General features: G+C 35.0%; 5 protein-coding genes across 5 annotated transcripts; 2 read left to right on the top strand and 3 right to left on the bottom strand.

Annotated features, from left to right (window-relative positions):
• Nucleotides 1-645: 645 nt before the first annotated feature.
• On the bottom strand, nucleotides 646-2,870 carry LOC103856520. Its single transcript, XM_009133633.3, has 5 exons — nucleotides 2,679-2,870; nucleotides 2,258-2,524; nucleotides 1,527-1,738; nucleotides 1,183-1,450; nucleotides 646-1,100 (listed from the first exon to the last, which is right to left on the bottom strand). Exons 2-5 carry the CDS (start codon nucleotides 2,507-2,509, stop codon nucleotides 804-806), a joined length of 1,029 nt encoding a protein of 342 aa, XP_009131881.1. The 5' UTR covers nucleotides 2,510-2,524; nucleotides 2,679-2,870; the 3' UTR covers nucleotides 646-803.
• A 2,811-nt stretch (nucleotides 2,871-5,681) lies between these two features.
• Nucleotides 5,682-10,244, bottom strand: LOC103856521 (zinc finger protein ZPR1). The gene is made up of 17 exons (XM_009133634.3): nucleotides 9,991-10,244; nucleotides 9,568-9,718; nucleotides 9,432-9,476; nucleotides 9,289-9,329; nucleotides 9,068-9,149; nucleotides 8,846-8,890; nucleotides 8,606-8,662; nucleotides 8,319-8,378; nucleotides 8,093-8,220; nucleotides 7,760-8,012; nucleotides 7,580-7,646; nucleotides 7,400-7,470; nucleotides 7,227-7,316; nucleotides 6,657-6,765; nucleotides 6,306-6,397; nucleotides 6,112-6,217; nucleotides 5,682-5,945 (listed from the first exon to the last, which is right to left on the bottom strand). The coding sequence occupies exons 2-17, from the start codon at nucleotides 9,688-9,690 to the stop codon at nucleotides 5,833-5,835; spliced, it is 1,482 nt and encodes a 493-aa protein (XP_009131882.1). The 5' UTR covers nucleotides 9,691-9,718; nucleotides 9,991-10,244; the 3' UTR covers nucleotides 5,682-5,832.
• Nucleotides 10,245-11,443: 1,199 nt separating this feature from the next.
• LOC103856522 (histone deacetylase HDT2) lies at nucleotides 11,444-13,029 on the top strand. The gene is made up of 5 exons (XM_009133635.2): nucleotides 11,444-11,597; nucleotides 11,778-11,848; nucleotides 11,925-12,350; nucleotides 12,439-12,680; nucleotides 12,786-13,029. Exons 1-5 carry the CDS (start codon nucleotides 11,585-11,587, stop codon nucleotides 12,853-12,855), a joined length of 822 nt encoding a protein of 273 aa, XP_009131883.1. The 5' UTR covers nucleotides 11,444-11,584; the 3' UTR covers nucleotides 12,856-13,029.
• Nucleotides 13,030-13,212: 183 nt separating this feature from the next.
• Nucleotides 13,213-14,946, bottom strand: LOC103856524 (putative F-box/FBD/LRR-repeat protein At5g22670). The gene is given in 4 exon segments (XM_033287907.1): nucleotides 13,213-13,600; nucleotides 13,678-13,818; nucleotides 13,901-14,341; nucleotides 14,343-14,946. Coding segments are annotated over 4 exon segments (1,467 nt in total). The 5' UTR covers nucleotides 14,895-14,946; the 3' UTR covers nucleotides 13,213-13,267.
• Nucleotides 14,947-16,377: 1,431 nt separating this feature from the next.
• LOC103856891 lies at nucleotides 16,378-17,724 on the top strand. Its single transcript, XM_009134016.1, has one exon. The coding sequence runs from the start codon at nucleotides 16,378-16,380 to the stop codon at nucleotides 17,722-17,724; it is 1,347 nt and encodes a 448-aa protein (XP_009132264.1).
• The last annotated feature ends 1,588 nt before the right edge of the window (nucleotides 17,725-19,312 follow it).

The raw sequence follows: 19,312 nt of genomic DNA on the forward strand, positions 1-19,312 counted from the left end.
TTTAGAAATTTTGATGAGTTCCAACTGATGGAAATGCTCAGAGCATAACTAATGGCAGTTTTTAAAGGAATCCTTAAGGGTTTTTTATGATGTGGGCCCTACAAATGGGCTTAGAATCGGTTACTGAAACTATCAAATAAGGATCGACTTTTGTGTGTTTTTTTTGCGATGTTTGCGAGTTCCACCGACATGTGACATTCTGCATTTGGTCCCTTTTTAATTTTTTTTTTAAGACAAAAAGAAAAAAATAACAAATTTACCTAAGAAACCGTGTACACGATTTTACCGTTAATTGGTCTCAGTGACCACATGTTACCTTTGTGAAAAATTTCATTTATTAAATGCCCCGCACAAGAATTTTGACACTTGAACCGCACTTAGCTAAAACAAGTGATATGCACACTTTCTAACTAAGACATCATGTTTAGCCAAAGAGAGGATTTGGTTATAATCTGAAGTCTGAACCATGACATGATGAGTCTTTGAAGGCATCCATCATCCACCCATGTATTTGCTGCCTTTGTCGCTTTGTATGAGATGGGAATTAATAACAATGTAATGCTGCCACAAAGCATTCTATAACTAGTTTGTTACAAATTCATCTTAATAATATCGTCCGATATTAAATCATAGTAAATCGTATACTTCGGTTTAAACTTTATATGACTGTCAAGCCTAGTTCTTACTTTAGTTAAATAAACTGATAACATTAGCACTTTTTTCTTACGCATAATAAAAATATCTTTAGCAAGCAAAACTTAATTAAACGAGACCTTCAACATAGAGCGTTAAGACATTTTTGTTTAATCATCACTAACAAGAAGAGCCTTTATAATGTCTTCGCATTTCTCCTCCTCGGCGTTTAGAAGATGTCCATAGCCAGGGACTTCATGGTACTTAATCCATGGAAGCCTCTTCGATATATATTGATTAATTTCACGAGGAATCATTTTATCTTCCATCCCTTGCCACATGTGGACTGATCCTACACCTTCCTCAAACGGATTTTCCAGTTCAGTTGGGTCGAACTCCCATGTCGTAAATCCAGCTATCATGTCACGGTGAAGGCATTCATGGTCTCCTTGTTGCCTGGCTTTTTTCTAGGGTCGAAACAGATTAAAATTAAAATATAGGGTCAAAATGTAAATATTTCAAAATAAAAACAGGTTTTAGATTTTTTACCATGAGAGGATTAGGATTCTCTTGCTTCTTCTTTATGATGACCAAATCTTTGTTGCTGCGTAAGGCTTTGCCCCCAGAGATTACACTCGAAGAAGTAAACAACTTTTGTGTCAACCACCAATACAAGAGCCAAGGAACATAATGAGCCACTCTAAAGGTCCACTGGTCCGTTTCTGGTAGTAGCTTGAGCGCTTCACTCAACATGTTTTGAGGCACTTTAGTCCACCAGTAGCTCACAAATGGAACCACTAAGACTGCTCCAGCTAATCTATGAAAACCAAAAGAAAATTAAAATATGAGTAGGGAAGTGTAGAAAAGGATACAATAGTTTTTGAATATGTTACCTGTGAGGAATGTATTTGAGGCAGCTATAAACGGAGTATGCACCGAGTGATACCCCTATAACGTAGAACTTTGGTCCGAGATTGAGTTTATCTGCAAGTTCTTGAATGTCGTATGCTTCGCTTTTGATTGTGCGTGAAGGGTGTGGATCACTTTGTCCATATCCTGCTCTATCGAAAAACACAAAATATAGACCTAGCTCCTCAACAAGACCCTGTAACAAAAAATAAAACCTCATTGTTCATTAATGTAGCGATTGATTCAAACGTGAACTTTGCGTTTGAGTTTGCATGTAACATGTGCAAAAAACACATTCTCACAAAACATCGTTGTAGATCAATATGACAAAACGTACATAGTATCATACCATCAATTCATGACCATGTAAAGGTGAAACTAGATGCTAATAAATTAGTTATAAATTATGAAAATTGTGCGTGTTTTTTATTAAGTATATATAATAGATCTATGAAAAAGTCCACTAACTCTAATGAGAAGTGCAGCTCACTGGACTTTTTCTCTAGAATTCATATGGATCGTAAACAATGAACATATATCCACGTGGTCACACGACAAAATATAATTAGGTACCTTGGAACCCAACTTTTGCTTAGCAATCCAGAATTCAGTTGCCACTAAACCACCATCACGTGATTAAAATGGTACTTATTACATGTGTGAGATAAAAGAGAAGAGAGCAGATGGCAGACTTAACTACAAAATCAGAACATACCTTAGAGATAGGAAAATCCATATGTTTGGAGCTGCCAAATCCATGAACGACGATGATCTTGTACTTAGCGTTGTCTCTATCAACGCCAGATTCTCTATAAGCAAGATGTCGTCCATCACTGAGCTTGACTCTCCGAGCAGTAACCGGAGGACCACGAGGAGTACCGCAGATTCGCGATGGTGGAGGCTTCAGTGTTCGGTAAATGTAGCATACAAGGCAGACAAGGATCGCAACGATGATCAAAAGCATCATTATCGTTATTTACACCTGAAACAAAAGGTGGCTAGCTTGAGTTAAGAAAAAATGCACAATCTTAAGATTATGAATCATAATCATATCAAAACATTAGATTATCAAGTTTTAATTAACTCGGTTAGAATCAAAAATAATGAACGAGAAAGTCAAGGAGAAAGAGAAAAACCTTTAAGAAAGATGCTTAGGATTGGTTTCTAGGTGAAACTATAGACCTCATATTTATAGTAGGGGAATCCATACATGGAAATGCTTACAGAGCCGGCTGGCTCCTCTATCATTTTTCTGAAATTACAAGTATTTTTTTGTAAGATTGAAATTACAAGTTTATCACGAAAATAGTAAAAGTAAAGAGGTTAGTGAGAATGAAGAGACACAGTCACCGTCAAATTAGCATCCACTTATTGACGTAGTATTATTGTGTGTTGGGAGTCTTGTGTCGTTACATGCGTAATTGTTGTCTTGTGATGAATATACAATGAATCACATTCTCTCCTTTTTTTGTCGGTACATTCTCTCCTTTTCATATACAGTATTTTATCTCTAGTGAATCGGAATACACTTTACCTAAAGCATATAGTATTATTTAGTCAAAAAATATATAATATTACAAATTTTGTAAAAGCGTGATGAATATATTAGGTGATTTTACGTATCTATGCACGAATATAAACATTGCGAAATAATTTAATTATAATAATTATTAAATATTTGGTTATTTATTAGTTTTAGGTTATTTTATAATTTATATGTATGATAAAACATATAAACAAATTGTATCATTGAAGACAAAAAAAATTGTATCAATTATGTTACCATCTTAATTATATATGTGCTTTAAAAAAATAATATTTATATTTTTCAAATATTTATTTTGGGTATGTAAAGTTTCTTTTATTCTCTTAAATTGAGAAATGATTTTTTTCTTAAGTACGTTAAATTTAAATTATTATCTTCTTAATTTCCAGTAGTTCAGTTCATCCTCTTATATTTTTTTACATATATTATAAAAAATTTGTATATCTGATATATTTTGTTTCAGAAAAATAGGAAAAAAAATGTATTAAATCAAAATTGCATTAATTGTTTGAAAATTCATGCACAATTATGAATATACAAAATAACCAAATAATAATATTTTGTTGATTTGATTCTTCATATTTTGATTATTTTGGTTGTTCATATTTTGGTATATTAGGTTCTATCAATTTTTTTTTTGAAAAAATCATAATTTTTTTAATACAATTAGACTAAAATAAGAATAACCTTGTTAGTTAGATTGCTTAGTTTTTTCTTAGATTGATTAATATATTTTCTAAGAATGTGTATAATTTAATATATGTTGTTTTTGATAAAATTAAAAGATTCAGTGTTGAGAAATTCAAAATATAGTATCACCAAAAAATCATAAGTTTTCTCCTCATTAATGTGGTTATATTCAGTTTGTATCAATCAATATTAATAAGTTTAATTTTCAATATCACATTGTTTAAATTATTTATTCATTTTCAAATTAGTAACTATATATATTTTAAAAATATGATATTTTATGATCAATTTTGTTATTAAAATTATAATCATTTAGTCAAAATAATATTCATCATAAAAATATTATTTATCTTGTTTATTAGCCTCACATTTTTTAAATATGTATTTTCTTTTAAAATAGTCACAAAATATAATATCTATTTTTTGAAAAATGATATATTTTTCAAAAAATGATATTAAATAATAAGTTTATGTTGTTAAATATTTTTGATCTTTGGATCAAAAACATATTTATAATAATAATAATTTTGAATAAGGATATCTAAATTATTCTATTTTATCAGTTTATTTTGTAAATTATATTTAAAAATTATAGACACATCGTTTTTGTTTATTTTTTTAACATATATAAAGAATAAAAAATCGTCTATATATAGAATCTATATGATTTATATTTTATAAATATTTACCTTTTTATTATTTATGTGTTTAGGAAATTTAACTTAAAAACCTAATTATTTTTTTATTGAAAAGAAAATAACCATTAAATATATTAAAGCTAATTGATTCAATGTAACAATATTATTATCTTTTAGAAGAATATTTCTAAAAGAATTTATGTTTTCAATTTTTGTGAAGATACATTATATATATATATATATATATTAAAAGTTTATCTATTTTCCTTTTTATTTATGTTCTTTTGAAAAAAAAAAACTTTTTAGAAAAAATTTCTATATAAAAAATTTATATGTGTATTTTATAAACATTTCCTTTTTTATTTATGTGCTTTTGAAAATAAAGGATAATTTAATTAAAAGTTAACTAAAATCATATTATGAAAAAGAAAATACATTATTAATAGCAATCATATATAATATTTTTGTTCACTAAGAGTATCTATGTAACTAACCATTGTAAAAATTAACGTGATTGCGACATTTAGAAAACGGACTTATCAAATAATATTATAGATATTTATCATATTATAGTGCATGTTAACAAAACTGATTGAAATAAATAACCGTAAATAGAAAACTAAACAAAGAAATTCACAGTAGGGTATTGTCAACGCCTTAAACCTTTCCAGCTTCAAACTTTACCATTTGGAAAAGTTTTTTTTTTGGTGTAAATGTTAAGGATTTGGAAAAGTTATATTTAAAGAATGAATATCATGCATATCAGGTAAGAAATCTATGCAGTTCAATAAAAAGAGAGTAAGAAATCTATGAAACAAAGTAGTAGTATATCATTCATTTTCTAAAAATCGACAAAATGCTTAAAACAAAAACAGATGGAGAGCTGGAAATTGTAAAATGAAAGTTTTGTGTACAAGGAAATGTTATCTATGTGCAGTTGTTTATTGGTGTGTGTCCACCATATTCTTACTTTATATTTTTGTTCTTAGTCTTAGTTTCCATCTGTTGTTCAAAAAAAAGTTTTCATTTCATTTAAAAAAAAATTATACTTGGATAGCATAAAGCAAGATGAATAAATTTAAACATTCTTAAACAATTTTTACATTTATCTGATGTTATATGTTCTAAAAACAAATTATATCGTTTACGTTTTTTATTATGTTTACAAGTATCTTGTTGATTTCTTTCAATTTACATTTACTAATTTTCTATTGGATTTGATATTAACGTATAGTTAGATATTACCATAGATGTGTGGGAAAGAATGAACTCGGAACAACTTTTTTATAAAGAAAAGAAAACAAGAGCAGTTTGCTCTCTGAGAATTGTTATACCATACAACAAAAACATGCATATCCATCTCTATGATCCTCACCATTGGTCCCAAAATCAACTTATCCAGACAACTTTCTAGGTTTAAGGTAATTTAGTGGTCTCTGTGGATCCATAAGCAGCATCAGCTGAAGAAGTATCTATGTCGTTGAGACCCAGCTCCTCGTTTTGCTCCCATGACCTCTCGAACTCTTCATCTGTAATTCAGACATAACAAAGCATGTTATTCAAAACACATTTGAGTCCTGCCTTAATTCACATATTGAGTCTTATGCCAATTTCATAATGCTGTTTAGAAAATGTTCGAATATTTGTTTCAATCTTGAGCTAATCCAACTCAAGGGTGTAGTCAGGGAAACTTACATGTGAGCTGATGATCATCTTTGATATCATCTGTAACTGGTGAAATAAAGGAATTTGCTAATTCATCATCAAGAATCAAAGTCCATGGCTCTTCTAAGCTTAGGAGCTGCAAGGTAAGGAGAAAAACATCTTTCACTATACAAACCAAATACGGCAAAGGTAATAACTAACAGAAATTCAATAAAGATGCTTACCTTAGTTAGCCTGGAGCCAAATTCTCTCCACTTGTTCTTCTTACTCTCATCTAGACTATCACCAAAAGTGAATCCGTGAACCCTCGCTAGGCCTGTGAAAACGCATACCACACTTGGGTCAGTTGATAAGAGCAATAATCCATTTTTGGCAATAACGAATATCAAAATGCTTCCATTATTCAAACAATGGAACAGAACATAGAATATTTAATTCCAGTACTTGGCATACTGACATATGCTATGGATTAATTTAACTGTTCTAAAATACTTAGCCCACATAAAAATGATGGGAGCATGATTCATTTCAGACTTGACATGGATAAATGGTAATGTTGAAAGGTCAATACTCACTTTCTCTGATCTGTGTGACCAACCCTTCCACAGTTGTTACCATTCCACCAAGTGTACCACCAGCTAGCTCCAGATCAAGTTCTGGGATTATCACTCCTGCTGTGTCCGACTATTAACACGTTATAAACAAATTTACCATTAATAACATACTATACTACAAGGTATTGCTCCAAAATAATAAAACATAATAAATTCATTTCCTAGCCTAAGTAGTGGTTCACAAGGCTGTCTAATATAATATTTGACATCAACTGTGTTATATAGCTATACAAAAAGCTAAGAAAGATCAAACAAGCATGTTTTCAAATAAGATCTCGAAGGCTTGTGACTTATCTGACACCTCCACAACCTCTTCCACGATCTAAATTTTTTTTTTTTGTGCCAGGAAAATGAGGATACTATACACTTGAAGGGTATATACTTTTAACTGTAACGAGGCATTCTTAACTACTCTAAGATATATAGAATGATATGGGAAGTCTCTCTTTATCCGCCACTCCTCCATCATTTTCCACAGAGATTACTAGTGCAAAACTACAGTACACAAACAACCTGAAGCGAAAAACTAACCTTGATAACATCTCGGCTTAGGTCAGTGATGTCCTTCACAGAGAGAGTAATTTTCTTTCCCTTCTCAGGAATAGCACCACCAGGCTTCAACTGCTCACGATCACCCCCAAAAAGTTAATAACCTTCAAGACCAGACAAAATCTCTAACAAGATCAAACCAAAGGGCGCCTAACCTCAGAATTGCGATAGCCACAATCCTCACATGTGGATGCCATGACTATAACCTCCTGAAAGTACGGGATTTCTATTTTCTGTCAAGTGATAAACAAACAACATCTACGAGTTTCACCGACAAAACAAACATATGGAAAACTTGTTGCAGAAAACCAAGGAATGGAACTTTGAAAGGATACTAGTCACGAACATCCGTGTCTCACACTGCTTCATACATGCTCCGCAGGTTGAAGGGAAAGTCATCACCTGTTAGAATCATTGCAACGTGATGTAAATAACACTATCACAAAAACTCATGTGATCATAAACTTAAAACATTCAACAGAACTAATTCAAAAAGTTACAAAATCAGAAGTTACCTCTTCAGGCGCAGAGTATCTAAACAAGTTATCTGAAATATCAGTGCTGTTACTCTGAGCAATAGCTCGATGACCAGCTGTTGCTCCGATTGTTCCATGAGGTATTGAAGCCGTTTCAGCAGAACGTGCGGTAAGGCTTCCTTCTGATTGTCCAGCCTGCGATGGGTCAGAAGAATATCCAAGTGTTGCTTGTTGCTCTAGTGTTCGCTTGTAGAACTTGATGGTTAAAGAGGGATCTGGTGAAGGAGCATGTCTGTCATGTTGCAACACTTGTCATAAGCAAATGAAATAAACATAACTTCTTCCATATTTAGGGTGTTTTCATATCCTTACGGGTTCTCAACGAAACTGTTTCCAGCAGGATCGTCCAAAACGAAGGTGAAGGGTGTCTCTGCTTTAGCACAAGCTCTCAGTTTGGACAAGAATTGGTCTATTGCTTCAGCAGTTTTAGGATCCACTTTCTGTGTCCAGCAAAAAATATAATATAGTTAAAGATTCTTGACTGTAAAACAATTAAACTGGACATCAGACATAAATAAACAGCTCCCAGTTAGAATACCTTGCGTTCTTCTTGAAGGGCACTGAGTTCATCGGCAGCTCGTGCTAATATTCCTTCCACCTGTAAAATAAACAACTTATTGACAATGAACTGGAAGATTGGAAAACAAAAATTCTCAAACAAAATTTTTAAGTGAAAAGAGTTCTCGTAGCGATCTTCCTAATATTTAGGTGACAAGTTGATGGTTACATCGCCACTATATGCACCACCAATTTGTTTTAAGTTGTTCTAAGAAATAAATACTCCACAAATTCATAACAAGATGGTTAAGATTTAAAAGAACTTACAGTAGACAAACTTCCACGTTGGGCCTCTGGTGGAATCTCAAAATCCAGTTCAGGAATCTGAACGCATATATATATTCGCAAACTACTGTCAGTGCCAGTTTTCATAATAAGAGAAGCAAACTAAATACACACAGTTTTTCAAAAAGATTAGAGGAAGCGATTTCTTGTCAAAGTTGCACAACCAGAGTATTTTGATTCCAAAAAGCAATGATATACCGAGAATTAGCAAAGACAAGTCACCTTAATAGTGGCTGATTCAGATTTCACAACTTGCCGGTCAAATATCTGCATTCCCACAAGGTAAATTTAACTTAAGGAGCCAGAGACAACAACCAAAACTAGATATTCACGTTTCTTATAATTAGCATGGATTGCTATATTCTAGCACACCGCAAGTGCATCAATAAATAACAAAAAGGACGAAAATGGATGAAAAGAAGAGAAATGAATCAATGTACTAACCTTCACGTCGCCAGCTAGAACCTCTAGATGGTAACAGCAACCTTTGGGTTGAATCTCTCCCGCAAACTGAACCTCATTATTCCTACATCGTAAATAAGTTATAAAGTTAAAGGCTTTATCTTCTCAATTCAAAAAAAAACAGAAAACTATTTAGCATTAGTTTTTTTTCCTCACATATCGAATAGTAAAACGCATCTCAAAAAATCCTTAAAAAGTTGTACCTTTCTCCGCAATGGGGACATTCAAATGCAGATATCAAGACCTGTAAGCAGAAGTAGCTTAGCAGTAAGTATGGTCAGCAAACACACAAGGTAGAGAAAAGGTTTAAATTGTATACTATTAGCGCTGGAGAATGTAAAAATACCTTTCTGAAGTGAGGAATTAAGGTCAATAGAAACCTCGATGTTCCCTGGAAAAGAAACACGAAGCTATTTTACACACACACACACACTATTGGAAAACAAGCTGAAAAGGCTAAAGAGATAGAGAGAGAGAGATACATTTTCACCGCAGCGCATGCACATGCTCTCAACAACATAAAGGGGAGCACCGAAGGAGTGATCGGCGGAAACAGCTTCAACCAACGATCCAACATCAATGTCTTGGTCCTTTCCATCCTCCATTATCTCTGAACTGAACTGAACTCTCTAGCTAAACAATCACAAGAAATCCAAATTAGCCGCAAAGTCAGTGGCTTTCAGAAGACACAGTTTGTCTGGGAGAAGACAAGCTAAAAAGCATGAAACTTTGTGCCCATCAAGATCATGGGGAAGGTTCCAAAACAATCAAATACAATACGAATCTATAAAGGGTCCCCACAAAAATACATTTTTGAAGATGTAAAGCCAGGGAATGCAAAGCAGAGGAGATAAGACAGAAGAGAGCTATGAGCAGACAGAGACGCGGAACACAGAGCTTTTTACCTGAACCAGGGGCGGGTCGGGGGAAAGAACAGAGACGCCGCCGTGAGAGAAATTCAGAGAGACGGAAGAGTTTCGGATGGAACTTTGGAGGGAAGGAGGAGGAAACTGCTCCCAATTTAGGGTTCGTTGCTTTATCTTTTACGTCGCCGTTTCAGATGTTAACAATCATTTAAAACCACACTAGGTTTATTTTTGAATTAAATATATTTTATGTTTAATATGAATTTCTACGTAAGATAGTGTATAGGTAAAAAACAATGATCCAAAACAGAAGAACCGAAATCGAAACCAAAACCAAACTGGATTCATAAATAACCGAATAAAACATGTATATTAGAAAAACCGACAATGAATCAAAACCAAACCAAACACGGCAATTTTCGTTTCAAATGAATCATATATCTAAGGAATTCATTTTTGAAGATGAAGAAGATGTAAAAAGCCATAAAATATAAAACAGAGGAGATAAGACAATTTTAGAGATAGAAAAAAACTTTGAGAAGAGACACGTAATAAAGAATTTCTTATCATTCCTTACAATTTACATCATTTATAAGGAATATTTGTTCCAGTGATTCATTTACATTCTTTAACATAGACTGCAATTATTACTTATCAAATTAGGAGAGGAATAGTTTTTTCTTTTATTTTATTCTTTTTATTTATTTATTTTATTATTTTTTCTATTCTTTTAATGGTTACGAGGTAGAGCTTTAGAGTTCGTTTCCTTTTTCTCTAACGACGTCGTTTTTGGTGTTTCCAATCATTTGAAATGACTTAAAGAAGTTATTCTCTTTAAACAAAAAAAAAAAAAAAGAAGTTATTCTCTTTTTGGTGTGCAATATACCGGCTCGCTAGCCTAATATAAAAGTGGAGTCGATCCCAAGTTTTTAGTTGGAGTGGACTAAAAACCCGACTCAACCAAATTTGAACCGACCAAACCAAAGCATATGTTTAAATCATTTGGTTCAAAATTTTATCAATTCAAATGGTTCCGTTTTAAACCGAATCGAACCAAAAACCGAAGTGTTTTTTAACTAGATCAGTGAAATATACCAATAATATTAAGATTTTGATATATTTAATCATTTAACCTAAACAACTAAATGAATAGAATAAACACAAGTAAAAACAAAATAAAAAATATGAATCTCATACGTTAACATCAAAATCGAAAAATTACCTATGATATTTATACAAGGTTTGAAAATAATAACATAAAGTATCTGATTACATCTTCTATATTTTTATTTTGATATTTGGTTTTACGTTTAAATATGGATTACATAAAGTAATGAAAATGCTTTTATTCTTTTCTAATAAGGAAGATAATCTTTAATTTATGAGAATCTTTTACCAAAATATGTAAATAATCGTATAAAATGTGAAAAATTAAACGTGATTTTTTTAATTACGCAAAAATCCAATTAATATTGGAGCGTTACGCGCAACCAAAACGACGCCGCAGGAACTCAACACAAAAGCCCTAAACCTCGCTTTCTGTATTATAAATTGCCCCCAAAAACCTCCACCTCTCTTCATCCTCTTTCACTGCAATCTCTTCATTCAATCTCTCTTTCTCAAATCATCAACAATGGAATTCTGGGGTATGATTCTTCTTTCTATCTACCTTTGTCTTTTTAATTTACAACATGTTTGTTGAATCATGTGTTTGTACTTAGCCTGCCTTAGCTTATTTGGTCTATTAATTAGATGTTAATAACGAGTAGTGATTGATCTGTGTAACTGACTCATGTTGATTTTATTTTATTGAATGTGATTACTAGGAGTTGAAGTTCTGGCAGGGAAGTCAGTTAAAGTGAAGCCTGATTTTGAAACTCTCATCCACGTTTCCCAGGTTTGTTATTACATATTCAGTTTCATAATCAGTTGTGCAGTTTCTTAATTGTTTTTTTTTGTCTGTATTGTAATAGGCATCACTTGACAAAGGGAAAAAGGGAGAAACTGCTTTGTTGTATGTGACTGTTGATAAGAAGAAACTTGTGTTGGGAACACTCTCTCAAGGCAACATTCCTCAGACTAGCTTTGATCTCGTCTTTGAGAAAGAGTTTGAGCTTTCACACTCTTTGGAGAGTGGAAGTGTCCACTTTGTTGGATACAAATCTCCCAACATGATGGAAGAAGAGGAGGACTTCTCTGATTCAGAAGAGGAGGAGGAAGAAGAAGCTGCCGTTCCTGCAGCTGTTGCTGCCAATGGTGGCTCCAATGTTGTTGTCAAGGCTGACTCAAGACCAAAGGTCACGCTTCTGGAAGCGAAGCCTGAGTCTGACGAGGAGGATGATGATGAGTCTGATGAGGAGGATGGTTCTGAAGAGGATGGATCAGACTCTGAGAAAGGAGTGAGTGGTTCTATCTGTCTATGACTTGTTTATGTTGAGGAGAACTAGTTTGTTGATAATTCTATATGGTGATGTTTTTTTTTGGTAGATGGATGTTGACGAGGATGATTCAGAGGATGAGGAAGAAGATGATTCTGAGGAGGAAGAGACCCCTAAGAAGAAGCCTGAGGTGTCCAACAAAAAGAGGCCGAATGAATCTGCTTCCAAAACACCTATCTCAGCGAAGAAAGCAAAACCAGCTACACCACACCCAGCTAAAAAGGGTGGAAAGAGTCCTAACCAGAGCCCCAAATCTGGAGGTCAATCATCCGGTGCTGGTTCTAACAAGAAGTGAGTCTTTTCTTTCATTCTTTGAGGTTAATGATGTGATAAGCCATTCTCTTTTTTTTTGGTTGAACCGTGTGATGATGATAGTTTGATGAATGGTGTGCACAGGCAATTCAACTCGGGCAAGCAGTTTGGTTCTAACAACAAGGGCAAGGGAAAAGGAAAGGGCAGAGCCTAAGTTTTGAAGTTGGGAGTTTTGGATGGAAGAAACCTGTTTTTGTTTTTATTTTTGTTTTGTCTTGAGATTTTTATCTTAATTGCAATTTTATAAGTTATAACTATTGTGTAATTTCAGTATGAAAAATGCTGGATTGAGAAAAAAGTTTTGAATCATGAATCTATTTTACTATCATTTTATTGATTAACCACTACTCTTAAGCATGCAATTAGTTTCCTTCTAATTTCATAATCTGAATTTAGTATTATTTTTGATCAAAGATCTAACCAAATCTCAACTTAAACAATACTATATTTTTTTCCAAACCAGAGTAAAATCTAATCCTGGTTCCCTTCTTCACATAACCAACAAACTGAAATATAAACAACTTCCAACAAAACTGAAACAAACCGAAAAATTGAAATCGCAAGTGTTACAAAAAGTTGTAGTATCTCATCATATTGTGACAAGTCTCTTTTAGCTCTTCAAGGTCAACAACAACTTCACAAGAAGGAGAGCATCTCCTTAATCTCATTAGTTCCATCAAAATGTTTGACTCTTCGTTCATTCTCCCACGACGCAAACACATCTTTAACTTCTTGAGCACCGCCGAGTTCTCCAGGAAGTAATTCACAAGTTCGATTGCAGGCACAGCTCCTCTGATCGGTGTTCTTATCTCAACGCACTCCAGGGACGATCTTAAACATTCAGGAATTGAATATGACGAGAGAACAAGTACTTCGTTCACCTTAAACTCCTCAAGTTCCTGTATATAAACATTCAAGAATTGTGTCATGATGATGTGAATAAAACTATATAATATAAAAGGTAAAGTTTCATCACCAAGACAAGGGACTTGAGATTTGGACAGCTCTCAAGAATGTTTGGCAACTTTCCCAAGTCAGAGTTATAAAAGACCGCATGGAACCGGATCAAGTAAGGAAACTGAGGAAGCGGTTCGTGTTTCAAGTAGAGAGAGATGACCTGCAACACACACAAAGATAACATAACTTGTCATTCAAGTAAACATTCAAAATGCTTAGCAAGTCCATTCACACACACACACCTGTAAAGTTGTTCCACTTAGAGTCATGTCCCTTACGGTAGATAGCATGGTGATGAATGTTCCCACTACACTTGTCTTTGAGGAGTCAATCACATCCGTGTCAAAGTCCATATCAAAACTGACATTAACATTTACCTTGGCAGATAAACCTAGCTTGCTTATCACGAAACTTGTCGACTGATAATCTTCAAGACTCAAATAGGTAAGTCTAGGAGCATCAATCACAACAGCTTTTCCAGTGTCTTCATCACTATACTTAAACGAGTTACCGTCTAGATCAACTACGAGACTCTTCAATGACTTAGAATCAACTCGTAAGACCTCAAGGTTGTAGTCTGTTTCTCCGTGTCTAACAACCGTTAAATCTTCAAGAACCGGACAAGATGAGATCAGCTTCTCAAGAAAGGCATCGTTAGGGTAAACGTTGTCTACTAAATGCATGATCTTGACTCTTGAGACGAGGTAGAGAAACGTACTCGGAAGCAGCCAATGACACGTTACAGAGTTTCAAGGATACTAGAGTCACACAGGTGTAGATGCTTAGTGGCATCATGTCCACAATACGAGGATGTAAGAGTAGTATATCTAGATGTTGAACTTTAACTGCATTGTTGATCCACTGTGTGATCAAGTAAGATGGATCAAGATAACGACGACTCACGAACTCAAGGTTCCGTAACTCATTAGAGATATCTCGAATAGGTCTCCCAAAACGCAAATCAAGTTTGAGCTTGTGTAAGCATGATGAGCCCTTAGAGAAATATAGAAACCTAGAGATGAAGCTTGCAAAGGCATAGAAGTTAGGGAAATCATGAGTGTGCAAATCCAAGACAGGAGTCGAAATCCAGATAGTTCTCCATCTGGTGGACAAAACACTAGTGACTACAGCCGTCTTTGTAGGAACATCAGAGAGTATCTGACACAGCAAGTGATCGGGTAATAAGCTTATCCTGTCTTCTCTAGTTCTGCGACATGTTACTCTTCTCTCGCTCATTGTTTTGAGCCACTCAGACACAAGATCTGCATCAAAGTACGAAACTGAAACCTTAAAACAAAGGCTATTTGAATCTTCAGTTAATACTTAATATGCGTAGGCAACATCGTACCAGATTAAAGTGAACATGAATCTATTCGAAACTGTAGCAGAAAAAACATCTGAGCTGGAGAAACTTAGAGAACAAGAAATATCGCTTAATGGATTTAGGGTTACTTGATTTTCTGAAATTAATTAGAGAAGTGTAGAGTAAGATTGTTGAACAAGAAAGGTCTTACCGCACTGGAGCTCTCTCGCTGCCTCTCAGATTGACTAGTAGCTTCAGCAGATTCGGTTCTAGGGTTTAATTAAGGTTTCTAAATATTCTTTGGATCCTAAGAATTCTCTTTACATTAATATACGTAATCTTTTTTCGCGCGAGATTGTTGGCTTGGAATACTTCAAGAATATACGTAATACATTAATTTTTAAAATAATATTCTTTCGGTTTCGCAAAAATAAATTTAAATAGGTATAAATTGTATTGTTATTCCAAAATGATATTTTTTGTGTCACAATACAAAAATGAAACTCTTTTTAAAACAGAGAAAATATCAAATGTGTAGGAAAATCAAGAATGTTAAACTTGCTATTGGTGCAGAGATACTTAAGAGAAGACAAAAAAAAATACTGTGTAGTTATAGAATTCTCAAGCATCATCAATAACTAATGACCAAAACGTTCACAAAGACATCACATTAGAAGCTTTAACAACAAAAGAAAAAAACCAAATCAAAAATCCAAAATGTAGATCAGCTTGAAAATGCTACTCTCTGAGTCTGATCATTTAAGTAGGATTTGACACATGCTAGATGGCCTGCAGGGCAACGAAGGAGATCCCTCAACATGTAAAACCCTTCTTCTGTGATGTGAAATCCCCTTTTTTTTGCATTGGAGCATCTAATATCCAGAACAAGTTTTTTTAAGGACCAGTGAGTTCTCGACAAAGTACCTTGCTACTTCCATTTTAGCAGGCCCTCCGTTGAAACGTTTTATCTCTACATACTCTAGTGGTGATAGCAAACACCGAGGTATCGATGAAGATTTTATTTTCGCTGCTTTACCATCCGGATGATAAAAATCCGATGTTAAACAACATACCAAGATAAAAGAATATAAAAAAAATCAAAGTATTTGAGTTGTGAAAGTCACTACTAGCACCAAGACGAGTGAGTTTAGATTTGGACAGCTCTCAAGAAGAGTTGGCAGCAATTCCAGACATGACCTATAAAAAGCTTCTTACTAATACTCCATTAGTCCATTTGTTCCGTATTAATGTTATTTTAGATTTGTGCAAATAGATTAAGAAAATATTTAATTTTGTATATTTTTTATATGAAAATATCATTACCCTTTCACTCTACCGGATCTCCCCCAGTACTACGCCACAGAAAGGAACGCATGCAGCCTCATCGGTCGCCTTCTCAACCCAGAATTTCAGAGGATGTCTCATCTGATCCTTGAATTACCAAGAAGATGGCAGAAGGCGAACACGGTCAGAGGTTTTGCCTTAACCAAAGAAAGGTTTCAATTCGTGTTCATGCATGAACACGATCTTAATGAAATCCTTGATAAAGGCATTCAGACTTTTGATGACTGGGGTCTTGCTATTGAGAGATGGGTTGAACGGCCGTCGTCTGGTTTTCTTCAATACGTCTCAATCTGGGTTCGGATCAGCAATATCCCTGTCAATCACTACACCAAAAAAGCTATCTCTGATCTTGGAGATCTTGTTGGTCATGTAGAAGAAGTTGCTTTTGATCCTGATAAACCCCAAAGACAGAGTTATGTGCGGGTTAAAATTCGTTTTCATGTCTCGAAGCCTTTAAAAAAGACAAGGATTATAAACCTTCCTGGTGGAGATCAAACCACGATCAACTATTACTATGAAAGGGTTCAGATGCGATGTCACCACTGTCAAAGATTAACACATGCAAAGCCAAGATGCCCCTTTCTCAACAACTCTGAAGGAGCAAGTGAACGTATCTCACCATGCATGTCTATATCTCAGACTCCTAAAACGTTTCAGGTCCTCTCTGAAACTGATCCTCTCTTTGGAGTTTTAAAAGAGGATCAAGTTGGAATCAACCCCATCTCTGGCCGGCCGCGAATTGCTCCTGAGATTCTGCAAGAAATGCGTAATTACTTGCTTGCCTCCAGTAATGAAGATCGTCATGTCCGCGAGCAGAGGGTCATTTCCTCAGTTAAAGAAGCTGAACAGAATCCTATCACACAGAGGTCTACCCTTCAGCTCCTTCCCCCTCCTGTCTTTACTAAAGATCTTGATAAGGGAAAAGGTTTAGTCTTTGGGTACGATAAAGAAGACCTCACTTTGAAGTCTCTCTTCTCAAGCTCGCAACCTAAGCTTATGGCTTCGGCAATAGCAGCGGGGAGTTCTATAATAAACCCTACAACAAACGTCTTCTGTCGCTTGACTCTGCAAAATCCTCAAGCCTCTATGTTCCTACCGTCAAGCTCTCAGACACAACAGCCTAGCTCTCAGACACAACAGCCTAGCTCTCTGTTTCAACAGTCAAACTCTCCTCTAATCTTCTCAGCTAAGGCGCCAATCACTAAGGTTTATAGTAAAAGGAAGCCCGGAAGATATAGAAAGGTTCAGAGAACTCAGAAAAAATCTCAGGAAGTATCAGAGGTCTCTGGTGACTTGGCACGACCAGAAGGAAACTCGCAGAAGAAGAGGAAGGCAGAAGGTGATTTGGGAGGTGCATCCAAAGCTGCTAAGAGCAATGCATCATTGATGGTCCCGCGTGAGGGACCGTCCAACGCCTAAGATGAGTATCATCAGTTGGAACTGTCGGGGAGTGGGTCGTCCTCAGGAACTGACAGTCCAAAGACTCACGGAATTGCGACGTACGCTTTTCCCTGAGATCCTTTTTCTTATGGAAACAATGAACTCTCGGAATACTCTAGTAGATCTTCAAGTATGGTTGGGTTATGATAGTCTGTACACTGTAGACCCTGTAAATACTTCTGGTGGTCTTGCTCTTTTTTGGAAAAGCAGTGTAGATGTAAATATCATGTATGCAGACAAGAATATTTTGGATGTTCAAGTATTATATGAAGATAAGCAGTTCTATTTGTCGTGTATATATGGTAACCCTATCATTAGCCTCCGTCACATTGTTTGGGAACGTCTAACCCGCTTTGGTATTAACCGGAAGAGTAGCTGGTGTATGGTCGGTGATTTTAATGAGATCTTAAATAACTCAGAAAAGATTGGTGGCCCTAGAAGAAATGACAACACGTTTTTGCCTTTTGCCTCTATGTTGGAGGCTTGTGATATGACTGAACTGCCTAGCTCGGGGAACAGTTTCACATGGGGAGGTGCAAGGGGAAACTTGTATATTCATTCTAAGTTGGATAGAGCTTTTGGTAACAAAGGATGGTTTTCTCAATTCCCTGCTGCAAATCAACGGTTTCTTGCAAAGCGTGGATCAGATCATCGTCCTGTGCTGATAAAGCTAATATCCTCTCAAGACTCTTATAAAGGATCCTTTCGTTTTGATAGAAGAATGCTTCATAAACCTTTAGTTAGAGAAGCTATTTTGAAGGCATGGAATTCTCCCGGTTTCCATAATTTCCCTCCAGTGTCTTCTCGTCTCAGTCAATGTAGGAAAGCGCTTAGTCAGTGGAAAAAGAATTCCTCAGCAAACTCTCATCTTCGGATTATCAAACTTCAAGATGATCTTGAGAAGGAGCAGTCTTCTTTAGTTCCTTCTACTCAAAAGATTTTTGCACTCAAGAAAGATCTTCTCTTGGCTTATAGAGATGAGGAAAACTTTTGGAAACAAAAAAGCAAAGATGATTGGATTCTTCATGGAGATGGGAACTCTAAGGTCTTTCATGCTGCTGTTAAAATTTCAAGAGCTAAGAATTCAATCGCAAAGCTTTATGATAAAGATGGCAGAGTTCAAAGGTCTGAGGCTTCTAAAGGTCAGGTTGCCATTGACTACTTTAAGGATCTTTTTAAATCTTCTAACTCAGAAGATTACAGGTCCTTGCTTAGAAACCTTCAGCCTAAGGTTACTGGAAGAATGAATCATTTTCTTACTCAAAAAGTTTCTCCGGATGAAGTTAAAGAAGCTGTTTTTTCTATCAGACCTGATAGTGCTCCTGGAGCGGATGGGATGTCTGGTTTCTTTTTTCAATCATACTGGGACATCGTGGGTGAACAGATCACTAATGAAGTCCTGTTCTTTTTTGAAACTGGAGTGATGCCTTCGGAATGGAATTATACACAGATTTGCTTAATTCCTAAGAAGACTAATGCCTCTCTCATGTCTGATCTTCGGCCTATTAGTCTTTGCTCTGTTTTGTACAAAACAATATCTAAGATTATGGCATCTCGGCTCAAGACT

This window comes from Brassica rapa, chromosome A03, assembly GCF_000309985.2.
Source record: "Brassica rapa cultivar Chiifu-401-42 chromosome A03, CAAS_Brap_v3.01, whole genome shotgun sequence".
NCBI classification, from domain to species: Eukaryota; Viridiplantae; Streptophyta; class Magnoliopsida; order Brassicales; family Brassicaceae; genus Brassica; species Brassica rapa.